We start from the raw sequence: 15911 nt of genomic DNA, 5'->3' as shown, positions 1-15911 counted from the left end.
CCACTGAGTGCTGTAGCGAGGGAGGGGCTCAGGCTGGGGGGTCAGCTTGACCTGGGCTGAATCTGGGCCCCTCCAACCTCAGCAGTGGAATTTTGGGCAAGTTACTCTGACACTCAGTTTCCTCATTAGAAAATGGGGGTTAAAAAAAGTAAACTGCTCAGTAAGTATTGAGGACTAAATGACATATGAACTGCCCAGCACAGTGTCTGGCATGGGTAGGTGCTCAGTAAACATAAGCGTCCTCCCCCCACTTCCTGGTTTCTAGGCTGGTGAAGCGAACTCTACCATCACTGCCAGGAATCCAGCTCTGCAGTAAGACTTACCCCGCCTTTCTCGTCTTCCTCCACCCCTGCGGGTGAGAAGAGTGAAGTGAGAACGCAGGCCCTCCTCCCACAAAATCCAGCTCAGGTCTGTTTCCAAAAGCCCTGAGCACAATGCTGGACCCCGAGCAGCACACCCCACTCTGGCCTCAAAAATAAAATTGTCAGATGAATTCACAATCTCCTTTTCTTTCTTCCTACTTAATAGCATAGGATTTGGTGTGAGTGAATATCACTACGTAAGATTTTCCTAAATACCAGCTTTATATTTTAGTTGTCATCTATTGAGTTTGAAACTCCATAAATAGAAAATCATATAAAATTTCTTCTGTAAGTTCTAGCAGCAGGTCAGTGGGTCAACAGAAATAAAAACAAATCACCTATCTGTCTGTTTGTTTTGGCTGGAGAGATTAAATCTATCTAACCTGATTCAAAGTCACGTTTAATTCTGACTGCTGATTTCTGAAGAAAATGCTGAGAAGGCCTTGCAGTGGGGCTGAATTACATGTTGTTTATGTTCAGTTACTTCATTAAACTGAACTTTATTGACACTTTCATAAAGTAAACATCTACAATGATCCTTCCAATTTTTACCTGCGGAGATGTTTCTGGTTTCCAACTCACTTATTTTTCTTGCCTCTGTTCATCAGATAAAATGAAGATTTTGAGGCCAAAGGGGAATGACAGGGAAGATACATCCTGAAAACCTTTCAAAACTTATCCTCTCCTCAGACAATGAAAAAGGATATTTGTCGTCCTGGCTTGTCCCCAGACCGTCGGTGGAGGGGGTGGAAGCGGGTCCGGGACGGCCTCTCCACCAGCCCATGGTGGCGGGTTCCGCGCACGCTGTCAGCTGGGTGGAACGCCGGCTGTGGAGAGAAGGAAGAGAGTTGGCTTGTGACCGTGACATTGCCACTCACCCTCAAGAACACCAACTGATCACAACAACAGATGACAAGGCTGACTTTATAATTTTACTGGTGTCTATGACTGTGCCTTGAGTCAAGGTAAATAAAATGCAGCACATGGAGCTGTTTCTACATCATTACAGAATAATTTAAAATAGTCTTTAGTGTGTGAAGATGAAAGCTGGAAGAATGATATATTAAAAGCTGTCACAATTTGGAGACTATGGACTCATACATCAAATCCCAGGAATTAGGAGATAAGCATGAAATGTAAAAGAGGTATACTTAAGACAGAAGCGAACTGAGTACCTACAGCGTGCAGTGTGCAGAAACATAGATGTGGCATCCAGAAATAAAATGGGATACCTCCTGGGGACTGGGGACTACTTGCTCTATACGGTGTCTTTTTATATTTTTGATTGACTCGACAATGTTTAAAAATTCAGGTTTGGGGCTTCTAGTGAAAAATCTGAACATCTTGGCCACACTGGTCCCAAATTCCCACTTGGCAATGGGGACTGAAATTGAGAGTAGCTGCTCTCTGCAGGTGGGACACCGGACCACTCAAATGACTTCTTATGTTAGACATCTGAGTTTGTGACCCCTGAGTCAAGGCGAGAAAAAAGAATACTACCTGAATACAAGTGGGAAACACACAGCTCATTATCAACTCATTTATACCCCAAATGGCACAAATGAAAATACAAACAGATTCAAGATAAATCCATGGTCAATAAATACAAAATCTTTTATTAATGGAGGCTTGGGTGACATTCTTAACATTTTTGAGTTTGGCATGATAAAAGGCAACCTTTTTTTTTAACATCTTTTTTGGAGTATAATTGCTTTACAGTGCTGTGTTAGTTTCTGCTGTATTACAAAGTGAATCAGCTATATGCATACGTATATCCCCATATCCCCTTCCTCTTGCGTCTCCCTCCCATCCTCTTTATCTCACCCCTCTAGGTGGTCACAAGCAAAAACCAAATCCTAGGCTGGACCATTCTACCTCACATAATGGGGCAATGTGTATACAATATTATGCCAGAGATGTTTGTGAAATACATGAAAACAGATTTTCTTTTATGTAAATTGAATCATATGTCAAATACCTAGCTTACTATGAAAGGAATCCTTTGACGGAGTATGTCTTTCTGGGGGAGCTTCTTTTAGTTAAGAATTGGTCGCTAATTTTTCTTTGTTATAAACACACAGATTTTCTTATATCGGATTTGGGAATGACTCCTATTTCTCCCGAGTGGACTGATAAAATGTCTGTACTAGTTTAGTTGAACAGTTCTGTCAGCAAAGGGTCCCAGGTCCCAGCCTGTCTCAGTTCTCTAGTTTTACAATCCAAATCTATTAACTCCTAAAATAAAGAGATCTTACTGAGGAACAACCTCTGGTACTGGAAGAAAAACATCCATTGTGATAGGTAAGATGGATGTTGATCTCAGACAAGACAGCACACTAATCTAGGGAGTGATAAGTTGAAACACCTTTGTTAATCAAGAGGATGAATACCCAAGGCACACTTTATCAGGACCTGCTTACACAGTACACATAATTTTTAAGAGACAGATTACTTTGTTCCAGGATAAAAGAAAAGGGAGGACTCTCTGGTAATAAAATCACACGAATGTTAACTGTACTTGAAAATAACATTTTCCTCTAGGAGTCGTAGAGCACAACTACTGCCAGACTGAGCTCCCAGAGGCCAGCCTACAGAAGGGGCACCGAGGGTCTTTAGAAGGGGATCCAAGGGGACTTCCCCGGCGGTGCAGTGGTTAAGACTCTGTGCTTCCACTGCAGGGGAACTGAGATCCCGCATGCCGCACGGCGTGGCCAAAATAATAAAATTAAAAATAAAGGGGGGGGGGCTTCCCTGGTGGCGCAGTGGTTGAGAGTCCGCCTGCCGATGCGGGAGGCGCGGGTTCGTGCCCCGGTCCGGGGGGGTCCCGCGTGCCGCGGAGCGGCTGGGCCCGTGAGCCATGGCCGCTGGGCCTGCGCGTCCGGAGCCTGTGCTCCGCGGCCGGAGAGGCCACGGCAGTGAGAGGCCCGCCTACCGCAAAAAAAAAAAAAATAATAATAAAAAATAAATAAATAAAGGGGGGGGATCCAAAAAGCAGAAAGCTCTTGGAATGTCTTCTGAACTTCCTACTACACATATATTTTCTATTTACACTTGCCTGTTTTGCCTTAACCCCTGCTGGCCCAGATCCTCTATTATTACTTGGAGTGTGTGTGTGTGTGTGTGTGTGTGTGTGTGTGTGTGTGTGTGTGTGTGTGTGTGTGTGTGTGTGTGTGTGTGTGTGTGTGTGTGTGTGTGTGTGTGTGTGTGTGTGTGTGTGTGTGTGTGTGTGTGTGTGTGTGTGTGTGTGTGTGTGTGTGTGTGTGTGTGGAGGGGGAAATCTCTGGCCACATTTGAAATTTTCTTCTCTTCCTCACCGTGGCACAAATTCAACTCTCTGCCCCTGTAGTAGCTGATCTTCTTCCACACTATATTTGACTTTAGCCCTCTCAACTCACAGGGCCTTGCCCATCAAATGAACTAGAGCAGTTCAGCCCAGGAAGCTGGAACTGGAGGAGGTTTCACAGTGAAGGAGTCTGTTAAACACTATGGTGTTTGGTAGTTGGCCTAAGTCTCTGGATCCCAGAAAGCTAGGGACAAACAGGCACACAGTTCTCCTGTTCCCACCAACTTCCAATCTCGTCCTTGATAAGAGCTAAAATTCTGTTATTTAAAAATGTATTTCTTAAGCTAACTTTAATACAAAAAAGAAATAAAACCCTACCACCCTGAAGGTCAAGTACTTCATTTTTTCTGTTCCTTTTCAAGTTTTATCCATAGTTTTTACATGGTGGTACCCATAGCACATTTACTTTTGTGATCTATTTTCCATACTTAACATTTTGTAAACAATCTTCCATATATTATGTAATTCTTACAGTTATTAATTCAATAAGCGTACAGTATTTCATTTCCAACATTCATAAGGCCAAAACTCCATTATACAGTTCAAAGAACTTGTGGTTTGGAATCAAAGAGAAGTCTCAGTCCAGAATCTTCCACTTACTAACAAGTTACTTTGTTCGTCTTCCTTATCTGTAAAGTGGAAATGATCATCTGATAACTTCCTCACAGGCTTGTTGAGAAAACAAAATTAAATTATGTGTGTGAAAGCTGCCTTATCCCAAGGAAACTGGGTGTTTACAGACTGAATTGTGTCCCCCAGAATTTGTGCATTATAGCCCTAATCCCCAATGTGACTGTATTTGGAGATGGGGTCTTTAAGGAAGTAATTAAGGTTAAATGAGGTCATAAGGTAGGATCTAATCCATAGGACTGGTGTCTTTTTTTTTTTTTTTTTTAGGACTGGTGTCCTTTTAAGAAGAGGAAGAGACACCAGGAGGACACGCACACAGATGAAAGGCCATGTGAGGACAAAGCAAGAAGGCAGCCATCTGCAAGCCAGGAAGAGAGTCCTCAATAGAAACCAAACTACCAACACCTTGATTTTGAACTTTGCAGCCTCCAGAACTATGAAAAAATAAATTTCTGTTGTTTAAACCACCCAGTCTGTGGTATTCTATTAGGGAAGGTCAAGCAGGCCAATACACTGGGCATCAGAAGGAGGATGGATATCCAGGTGGTGGGACACTGGAGAGCAACTTGTTAAAGGTGAGGCCACCCTGCAGAGCCCTTCTGTGGACAGCAGGAGTGACATCATCGTTAGGGGCATCCTCCAGCATTCTGAGCCTCCCACACCCATCTGCTGCCCATGCCATGTCACCTCTGAAAGCTGCAATCTGGGATGAATGCCTGAAAAGAATGTTGGCAGGGCCTTGTGACTTGCTTTAATCAATGGATCATGAGCACACGTGATATACATCTTGTCCAAACAGAAACTCTCACACCCTTCCTTCTGCCATGAGAATGCCATGTCCCAAAGAGCGGATGCTGCTTCAACCTCAGTTGCAGAAGGGGAAGATACAGGGAGGAGAGCACAGCAGGGAATATGAGTGAAAAACAAAGGTTTGCTGCAAGTCCCAGAGTTTTTGAATTGGTTGGTACTGTAGCAAAGCTGACTGATATGGCAGTGATGGCAGAGAGACTGCAGTGAGATGGAGAGTCCTGCTTCTCACGAAGAGCAACGAGGGAAGTGTAAAGTCAAAAGAGCCTGCAAATTGGTGCCTACGTGTTTTAAGGAGGGCCTCAGGCTCAGGTTCTGACAAGCACCACCCGATCTGAAAACGTGGGACCCAGACACTAAGTAGAGAAGACAGGACTCCTGCACACCCGTATACAAAAGCTCCTCCACACTGATATCTGGGATCCGGTGCTGGACTACCCATAGGTAGACCGAGCACATTCTTAGGATACAAGCAAGAAAAGGACAACACAGAAGAGGAAGACTCTATTTGAGAGACTGTCCAATAACATTCAAAGTATTCAGTGTGGGAAAAATCAGAATTTAGCTGGATTTCCTTATCTTTTTGTTTGTTTGTTTGTTCTGGATGGCTTAACAGTTTTTATTCTGAAATACATAGGGATGGGAGGTCCAATAACCGCTTCAAGGCCCGGGCCAGCATTGGTCTTACTGCAGGGCCCCAGGCACTAGAAAGCGGCTGGGAACCGCACATGGGGAGTGGCAGTGTCCTTGCTGGCTGCCTGAGGTAACGCAGGGGTGAGGGTTAGCACCAGGAGGCTCTCAGTAGGAAACTGAGCAGTGAAGGGGTGGCCAGAGAATTCTGTTTCACATTGTGACTGAATTGCCAGGGCCTGAGCATGGAGAGGAATGACCGAGTGGTAACCCAAGGCAGGGGAAAGGTGGATTCTGGGCTTAGGTCCCCAAATCTGAGAGAGGGTAGACTAGGTGGAGCACAGACCAAACACCAAGGTTCCATGGACCTCAACAGTGAAGGACAATGAGGCCGGGGCGGGAGGGTACAGGTGCTTCCTGAGTTGGCAAGTAGCTAGCCATAGGCAATTCTTACTTAGTTTCTGTGGCTGGGCTTTGGGGGGAGGAGGCGAATTCAAAGCAGTTCAAGGTACTTCTGGGAATTGAATGTCCACTTGCAGAGAGCCCCCGTTTCAGGCTCTCCCTGCTTTGCAGAATTGCATGCTCCTGATTGCTTCTGAAAATACCTCTACGTGGATGGCAAATTGGTTCAGGTTTCCAGGTATTAGGGTGGCTGATAGGGCGGGGGCGACATGGCTAATGCTGATAGCGGAACTCTTTCCGAGATGAAACAGGACACGTGAATCCTCCAAAAGAAGCAGCGTTGTGGATTTGCAGGGCAACGGCAGACAGGACCACACTCCCAGAGCACTCCCCCCAAGGACCGAGACCTCACGCAGGTGTCTTTACATGCAGCACCATATGCAGTCACCTCATATCACCTGTGAAAGCTGCAGCCTGGGGTGAATGGCTGAACGTGGCAGCTGGATTTCCTTACCTTTCCTGGGAGGAAGATTACTTCCTCTAATTAGACACTATTGATCTATCAATGTGACCTACATTTGCATTGATTCTTTTAGCAGACGTACCGAATCACTGGCAGATCATTAAGTTTGTGGCTAATTAGAAACCCCAGATCTTTCTTACATGACTAACAAACCACAAGCAGATTCCTACTACTAAGCCCATGTTTAGTCATGGAATGAGCTGAAGTTTGAGAATTGGAGAGCTGCTTATTGCCAACTCAAGGAGACTGTCATTATTAAAGGTATATATGCTATAGCATATTCTTTATACGTGAATGACCAAGCCACACTTCTTTCTTGCAGCAAAATCAATTCTCACTTACAGCTGTATTTCTATACAATGTTATTAAAAAAAGGAGAAATGTAATTTGCAACTTCTCTCAAGTGAAATATAGATTTCTAAATGCTAGTAGGATGGCCAAGTACATTCCTGCACTGTCAGAAGTTCTACTGAGTTTTTAAAAATATATTTAAAACATTTGAGAAGACAGAGATTAAGCATATTAATGGTTCCTCTGAAAAGTCTTGATCCAGAATACCATAACCTCAGTATCTTTACAAGGGGATGCCCAATCACTATCTCAAACAGAAACAATTCCACATAAGACAACTCTCAGTAGCTTCATTTGTAGACATTATGATAACTAAAGCGCAAGAAAAAAAAAAATCCTGTCAGAGCAACAGATATTTTTCTGGAATACCACTGCCAATACTAGAAATACATACTGACAGGAGTTGCACTGGATGTGATGATACCATTATTTTACGGTATGAGGACAATGTGCTAGCCTGAACCAGGGGTCATTTATGTGACAACTTCACCCACCTCAGCAGCAAACCAGGAAGCAAAGAGAGTCTCTAAGCAACAAAAACAGAACCCTCCAGGAGAGCACTTGGAAGGGAGCCCCTCAGGTTCTCCATTACACCTTACCTGAGCCTAATAAACTGGACCACCTGGCTTTTCAGCCCAGAGCAGGTGAAAATAAGGTGGGGATGAGCAACACAAGGGAACAGGGCTGCTGGCTTATCAGAGTGATAAGCAAAAGGACTGCTGACCATAATGGAATCCAGCTCCGTGCTTTCCTTCTACAGATGAGAAACCAGGACCCAGAGAGATGAAGTGATTTTTTCTCACCGTCACACAGCCTGGCAACTTGAACTCAGGATTCTGAGTCTCCTTCAGGGTTCTCTTCACCTCACCATTTTGCCTCCTTTGCTCAGTCACCCACACAAAATCATTTATTTTTGAGATTGTAAGTGGATTTTTGCTGACATATACAGAAAAAATAAAAAATATTTTTCCAGAAATGTTCCAGACAAAATTTTATTATGTTCTCATAAATCTACTGATGACCCAAGATTCAATTAAAGGGTAAGAGCCCTGCTAGGGTATCTGGCTATCTTGCAGTATAAACAGCATACTTACCTTTTATATTGGATCCAACAGTCTCATTTGGGGTAAGTGTCCGACAATATTTTATAAAGGTTAGCTACAAGTCCCAAGGCTATTTATTGACCTTCCCATGCTTCCTCCTACAGAATTAAAATGCTACCTCAATCCTTCTAAATAACTCTATATATTTGAGCTCCCATCTGTTTCCCTCCTCCCCAGTAGAGCTAGAGGTGGAACAGGAGACTGGGTAGAAGTTTAACAGATCATAAAGGCACTACTAGACATGGTGTGTTAATGCTTGGCTCTGAGGTCACCCTCGCACTCACTAATTTGCTCTACAGGACCTCCAGCCCGCCCACAATGCTGTTTAGCTCTTCTTTCGATCATGAAAGACTAACCCCTGGTTCTGAATACATTTCTCTGGGGGGAAGACTGGAGACTTTAAAAGGGCAGGAAGGCCGATTCCCTGAGTTTGCAGCGCTTCTTATTTATATGCAGGCTATAGTTAATGGGCGACGTTATAGGTCCCCTCTTTTAAAAAAGAGTCTAACAAAGGGACAACTGTGCCTCTCTTGGGAACCCAGCCACATTCCAGGATCATTCCAGCCACAGCCAGGGCTTCCTTTGGTTCTCATGATGAAGGGAGGGAGGGAGTCAGGAAGACCTGCCCACTGCAAAGAAGAGGCTATTAATTCATTCCCTGGGGGCTAAATGGAGCATTTTAATTCTGCCTTACAAAACGAGCAGAATAAAAAGGATTTCATAGCTTGGTTAGAGACTCTATTATATCACCATCAAAACAAAACAAAACAAAACAACCTTAAAATATAATTCAAAATACTTTACAAATCTCCAGGATCAGACATGCCAGCGCTCTGCCAGCCCTCCCTGACCTCAGCTCCCCAGCCTCTTCCTTTGCCCTCTGCAGTGTTAAGATTGGGCAGCAGCTGGTGCTCAGCCACGCCAGTGGGCTAGATCTTGAGTTCACAAAACTGTAAGGCTCCTAACTTCTGGGAATAAGGTAAGGCTTTTCTCCCAGCAGGTGGCCAGTGCTACACTATCTTCAGGCTGGTCTTAGTCCAGTTTTACAGGGTACTTTGACTCTCAGAGCCCCTGAATCACCTGAGTGGGTAGTTTTTATTTTATTTTTAACATTGAGACCATGCCTTTTTTGCCAACTGAATTTGGGATCCAATCTTCTCCCAAGGACCAAATGAGTCCTGCTGTGAGGATGAAAAGAAGCTACAAAGAGCAGAGCAGAGCAGAGAAGGTGCTGGCGCCCAAACCTTCTAACCTGTGACATGGCCTGTCACCATATCTGTATCCCATGTGTTGCCCCTTCCTAGTCCTTATTTTTAAATGAAAGGTAAAAGGGAAGAAAAGTTAATAAGATAAACTAAGGATAAAGATTACTCTAAAATATGACTGATAAAACAGTTTGTTTTTTAAGGCAGCAAAGGTCCAAACAGAAAAAAAAAATCAAAGCAGTCAAAATTATCTCAGAGGACCAGGAGGAATAATCTGTAAAAATAAGAAATAACAACGAAGCATAAAACATGCCCAGAGTGCAGGGTTTAGGGTTCATAGCGGGGCTCTTGTTCCCGGAAGAGGCAGTTGAGAAGGTCAATATCCCAGGTGGGGCTCGCACAGGCATCTCACCTGGAGAGGTTGGTGGGTGACATTCTGCTGACCTAGCGGACTGCAAGCGGTGAGACCTGTTATTCTGCCCCAGCACCTTCCCTCTCGGCCCCCACATGGTGTCTGTGACAGTGGGTTCCAACACACGTTTGATGAATTATTATTATGTTTCTAAATAATTAGGATCCAAAGCAGAGTGTGTGATGTATATAGGGTGTAGAGAAGATATTAGAAGCCCTGTTTCCACCACTCAGTTTTCTATTTTTTTTGTGTAATAATATAACAGTACAGGGATATGTATATATAACTAACAAACAAAAACGTAACCAAATTGGGGATACAAAACTCTTTTTTACTACTAGGATGCATGATCAAAAAGTTTAAATGACAAAATGTTGAGAATTATTGAAACTGGTGATGGCTATATGGGAGCTTAGTATTCTATTCTTTCTACTTTGGGGGATAGCTAAAATTTTCCATAATAAAAAGAATTTCCACTTCAAATCCTCAGGGATGGGCATGGGCATGGCAGAGGTTAATGCAGACCCCAGGCCCCTGCAGGCATATTATACTGTCTTTCCAGGAAATACCACACAAGCACCCACAGAGGTAGAAGTTTTAAACTGTCCATTCCCATCCCCGCCTTCCTGCCTGGTGCAATGTCTTCAGTGGAAAGAGAGGCCTTCTGTTGAGTGCAGCTCCCCTTTGGCTCCTAATATGATCATGACTAGAGAAATCAGTTCTGGGTAAATTGGGTCTGCCCATTTATTTCCTCCAGAAGAAGCTGATTTGCTTCTTATGTGATGATGGAATGATGGAAAGGAACTGTGGAAGGGAGGAACTGGTTTTTGTGAGCTAAGACTTGAGCAGTGACAGGGCAGGGCAGCAGGTGCCTGGCCTAGAGGCAGGTTAAACAGGAAAGCAACTGGCCAGTAGAGAAAGGCCAATGGTGTCCTCAGAGGCCAGAGGGGTCAGATAGGTATTTTAGGTCCGGTAGGAAAGGAGTCAAAGCACCTGAACGTGGCTTTACCCCATCACCTGCCTCTTCCTGCCGTATGAGACAGAGGTGAGGAAGAGTCATGTGTAGGCACGGACTGCCCTTCTTCCCTCTCCTTTCAGTCTCGCTGCATCCTGAATCACGCCAGATACACCACCCTGATTAAACTTGGTAAGATACTTCACTGAGTTTAAAAGAGATCTGTAATTTGGAATTAAAAAAAAAAAAAGTAAGGGAGATAAATGCAACAAAATTGACAAAGTGTTGAAAATTATTGAGGGAAATGGGTGGAGGCAGTCAAAAGGCACAAACTTCCAGTTTTAAGATAAACAAGTTCTGAGGATGTAATGTATGGCATGGTGACTAGAGCTAATAATACCATAATACATATTTGAAAGTTGCTAAGATAGTAGATCTTAAAAGTTCCCATCAATGAAAAAAAAAATGAGTAACTGTGTGTGGTGATGGACGTTAACTAGACTTATTGTGGTAATCATTTTTTTTAAAAATCACATACATATTTAATTAAGAAACTAATAATGCAATATTACCCAAATAAAAGTAAGCACATGCTTAATTATCATGTTCTATATTTCAGAGAAGAGATATTAAGGATTTATGCCATAAGTTTATTTACAAACATATCTAGGATGCTGAGTTCAAGAGTTTGATCCTTTTTTCAAAGAGACAGCACATCTCAAAATGCTCCTCTTCATATCTGTCTCATGGATTATTTTTTAAGCAGTTGGTGTCTTACTATAAAGAAAGGTGCTGTAAATCCAGACGCAAAGTACAAAGTCATCATAGCTAGTATCCGCCACTTGTTTTCCACTGAAAATGCTAAATTCTTCCCTGGACCCTCCTCATAGCGGCTCCTACGGACCACTGAGGCTGTGAACCTCCGAATGCTCTGTCCCAACACGGTGCTGTTGGAAGCTCGGCGAAAGGCGCAGAGACTGAAGGTGGAAGAAATGGCAGCGGCACACCAAGCCCGCCTTTCCTCATGACCTTGTTCCCCTGTGTATTGTGGTAATCATTTTTTTGCAATATATACACAGAGCAAATCATTATGCTGTATACCTTAAACTAATACAATGTTATATGTCAATTATACCTCAATAAAACTGGAAAATATTAAGACTGGTGATGAGTATAAGGGGGTTCATTATTCTATTCTCTACTTTAGGGTATATTTTACATTTTCAAATAAAAAGTTTAATTTTTTAAAATTAAAATTGTGACACTATAGTAAATTAAGGGTGTCTTTTTTTCAGCTTTAACCCAATAACTTACAGACATGCAAAAAAAGAGATGAAAGCTAAGTGTTTTACCATATGGCCTGCAAAAATTATTACTAAAATACTTTTCTTCACATGACTTTAAAGGACAAAATAAGTGTATAATTTCACAAAGGAACTAGGAAGGTATATCATAAAAGAAAATGTTTCTAGAGGGAATAAAATAATCTGGAATATTTAGTTAGATATAACAGCACATGGCAATTCTAAACAAAGCATATTGAGTTTTAAAAAAGACAACGAAATGTACATCCTGTTTTTGATTTAAAAGAGCCTTGGGTACTTTTCCTCACCCGACTACTTGCTCATGAAGAGGCACACATAGTGTCCTGTTCCTCCTGGATTCATACAGTCAGTCACAAGAGTTAGGAACGCCCTTACAGGCCTATCAATTCCACTATGCAGCACCCTTGCCGCAGCCATCCAGCCTCTACTAGACCCCACAGGAGATGGGACCCGATGACTTTCCCAGGCAGGCCACTCCTTTTTCATACAGCCCTGCTTCTGGTATATCTTCCCTTAGGCTGAGCTGTAAAGTATCCTTGGGGGAATCTCTTGGGGGAATCTGCCCAGATGAGAGGTTTCTAAAAATTCATCATTATAAGGTCATTCTTCTCCATGAGGAACCAAGTTACCAAAAGTAGGAGGATTTGTCTGTGGGACCAGGTTCTCCATTTAATTTGAGTTCAAACTGCAAATGAGTCTGGGTGCTTGTTTGGAGACTCCAGGTTAAGTGGGTTTGGCATTCCTTTTGTCACCTAATACAAAAACTGGCAGGGCTCATAAGGAGGGAGTCTTTTCTTCTCACCTGCAAGTGCTCCCCTCTGCCTACAGACAGGGGAGAGAAATCCAACCACTCAGACGTGAGCTGGTGAGAGCTGCCATCCTGAACCGGGCCCCTCCTTTGGATGGGTGAATGTGCTACCGACAGCTTCTTGGTTCCCAACAGTAGGGCAGGGTCTCTCCCTTACAAGGAAGGTGGGCCTTTCTCCAGCTCTGGCCTGTGACTGGTGAGGTAAGCCTGGTCAGCCCTGCCTAGGCGGGCACGCAGGTGGCCTCACTTCCAGGAAGAGGGAGGCGTGAGGAGGGATGTCCCATTTTGATCCCAGAGCCCCGCCCAAAAGGGCTCTGGGAGCTACCCAGCAGCTAGTAATAAAGGTAATAAAGCTAATGATCTGATCCTCCATCGGCTCCCTGAGTCATCTACCCACCAGTGAGAACCCAGAAAAGGGAACGGCGATCAATCAGCTTCAACTGCCAGAATGTTATGGTTCAGCTTCTCAGATTAGGCACCATTAACACAGCCCTAACTAACTACTTTACCTGGTACCCTAAAAAATGGATAAGGAAAATTATCATCAGTGAACTTGGTTATTTTTGTGGGATTTCAAAGTTTTGAGGTGACTGTATTTCATCTGATGCTCCAACGGTGGAGGTGTGCAATCCGCATGGAGTATAAAACAGAGATTAAAAGTAAAATGGTTCATCAATGCCATAATTCAGATGTTTCCTCTAAAGCCACCAAGAAACTTATTGAGAAATGCTAAAAAAAATTTTTTTTTTCATTTTCTGTGTATTTCACTTGTTTGTGTTTAGGGAATTTTTGATATGTTTTGAAAAGTTTTGGAGTTTCTGGAAATAATTTGTGGTCATGGAGAGACTGACAAGTCATAGGATTAACTGTCAGTGGGATGTGCCACAGCTGGGAAGCGGACAACCAGTGGGAGGCTTCTGCCTGTGTCAGGATGATGACTGCCCACTTTCTCCTTTCTCTTCCCTATAGACCAGCTTTACAGCTGTGGGGTTGTGACTTTTAATAAGGAAAACATATTTGGTCTTCCTCCTCATTTCTGGCACAGAGCTCCTTTGGAATTTCCTAAGTGATGAGAGCAGCAAAGGTGTTTTTTGTTATGTTAATCAGGTGACTTTTGGAACACACCTAACGGTAGGGGCTGGTTGTCTGGAGAACCAACCCTGTGATTAGAGGGTCGAAACTTTTAGTGTCCCCCTCAGCACCACCAGAGAGGGGAGAGGGACTGGAAGTTGAAGCAATCGCCAATGGCCAATGATGTAATCAATCATGCTTCTGTAATGAAGCCTCCATAAAAACCCAAGAGGACAGGGTTTGCAGAACTTCTGGGTTGGTGAACACATGGAGATGTGAAGACAGTGGTGTGTCCTGGAGAGGGCACAGAAGCTCTGTGCCCCTTTCCCACATACCTTGCCCTACACATCTCTTACATCTGGATGTTCATCTGTATCCTTTATCATATTCTTTTATAATAAACTGGTAAGTGTAAGTAAATGTTTCCCTGAATTCTATGAGCTGTTCTATTAAGTTAATTGAATCCAAAGGAGGAGGAGGAGGTCATGGGAACCTCCGATTTACAGCCAAGTTGGACAGAAGTTGTAGGTAACTCGGGGACCTAGACTTGTAACTGGTGTCTGAAGTGTAGAGGCGGGGCAGTCTTATATAGGACTGAGTCCTTAACCTGTGTCACCTGATGCTGTCTCTGGGAAGATGGTGTCAGAATTGAGTTGAATGGTAGGAGAATTGCTTGTTGGTGTCGGGAACCCCCTTCTGCCCATGGTGGAATTGGGTGCAGAACCCTTAATAGCCCACTCAGTCGAACTATGGATAGTAGGGCCAGGACATGCCAGGCCAGGGCACAGTCTTTTTCCCTAAACCAAAATCTAGGACTGCCCACTTCCCCAGCGCTGCTGTTCTCCAGTGGGGAAGAGTAGAGAAAAGGCAAAGGTCCACACCTCACAGGCATAAAGCAAGAACTTGCTTCTTGGTGGTTCTTAGATATGGAAGAACAGATGGACCCCACTTAGAGCCATCAGTAACTAAGAAAATTCAGGCTCTGCTGGAACCATTACTTTTAAAGACAACCAACCCGCTTAGATCAAATTATTTAAATAAGAAATATATTTACATTCTTAAATAAAAGATGGACAGTGAAGAGACAACCTCCACCCCTTGTTCCCCTCTCTCCAGTCCCCACCTCCCAATGGGTAATTACATTATTAGTTTCTTGTGACTCCTTCCAACTACTGATTATGCATGTACAGCAAATACATATTATTTCTACCCCCACCCTTTTTTACACAAATGGTAGCACACTAATACACTGTTCTGTACCTTTTTAACTTAATTGCCAATTAAATTTCTAAACCTGATTCCAATTTCTTAGAAGTTCTTTCTCTAAATTCTCAAGATATAAAAATAGCCAAACAGGGACTTCCCTGGTGGTGCAGTGGTTAAGAATCCACCTGCCAATGCAGGGGACACGGGTTCGAGCCCTGGTCTGGGAGATCCCACATGCCACAGAGCAATTAATCCTGTGGGCCACAACTACTGGACCTGCACTCTAGAGCCCGTGAGCCACAACTACTGAGCCCGTGTGTCACAACTACTGCAGCCCATGCACCTAGAGCCTGCACTCTGCAACATGAGAAGCCACCGCAATGAGAAGCCTGCGCACCGCAACAAAGGGTAGCCCCCGCTCGCCGCAACTAGAGAAAGTCCGCGCGCAGCAACAAAGACCCAACGCAGCCAAAAATAAATACAGTAATTAATTAATTAATTTTTAAAAAATAGCCAAACAAAAATATTAGAAAACTCAACAAAAGTAAAAACCATCAGAGAACATATACCAAGGCTATAACTGGATCACTCCCTTCGAGACAGTTCATCTTGGCCAATTTCTCTAAGCCCTTATATCTATCTCAGAATTACCTGGTCCTCAAAGCCTACGATCACTACCCTCTTCCCTTTCACTGCCTCCCTCTCATCTCCATTTAACCACAGCCAAGCCTCTCCCCTGGGGGGTGGGGGTGGTGTTTGAAATAGAACTTAATGCTCT

At 43.6% G+C, this 15911-nt stretch overlaps 1 protein-coding gene across 12 annotated transcripts in view; it reads right to left on the bottom strand.

Annotated features, from left to right (window-relative positions):
* CRTC3 (CREB regulated transcription coactivator 3) overlaps positions 1-15911 on the bottom strand; it is a 103802-nt gene that overhangs the window by 42372 nt on the left and 45519 nt on the right. For all 12 annotated transcript variants that reach the window (XR_009542270.1, XR_009542269.1, XR_009542267.1 and 9 more), the window contains exon 3: positions 1070-1189. Coding sequence is in view for 4 of the 12 variants with exons in the window: in XM_060158109.1 (XP_060014092.1) it covers positions 1070-1189 (120 nt within the window). In the remaining 8 variants the exon portion in view is untranslated. The remainder of the gene's footprint in view (positions 1-1069; positions 1190-15911) is intronic.

Source organism: Lagenorhynchus albirostris, chromosome 1 (assembly GCF_949774975.1).
Source record: "Lagenorhynchus albirostris chromosome 1, mLagAlb1.1, whole genome shotgun sequence".
In the NCBI taxonomy this organism is placed as follows: Eukaryota; Metazoa; Chordata; class Mammalia; order Artiodactyla; family Delphinidae; genus Lagenorhynchus; species Lagenorhynchus albirostris.
This window is presented reverse-complemented; position numbering and strand designations above follow the sequence as displayed.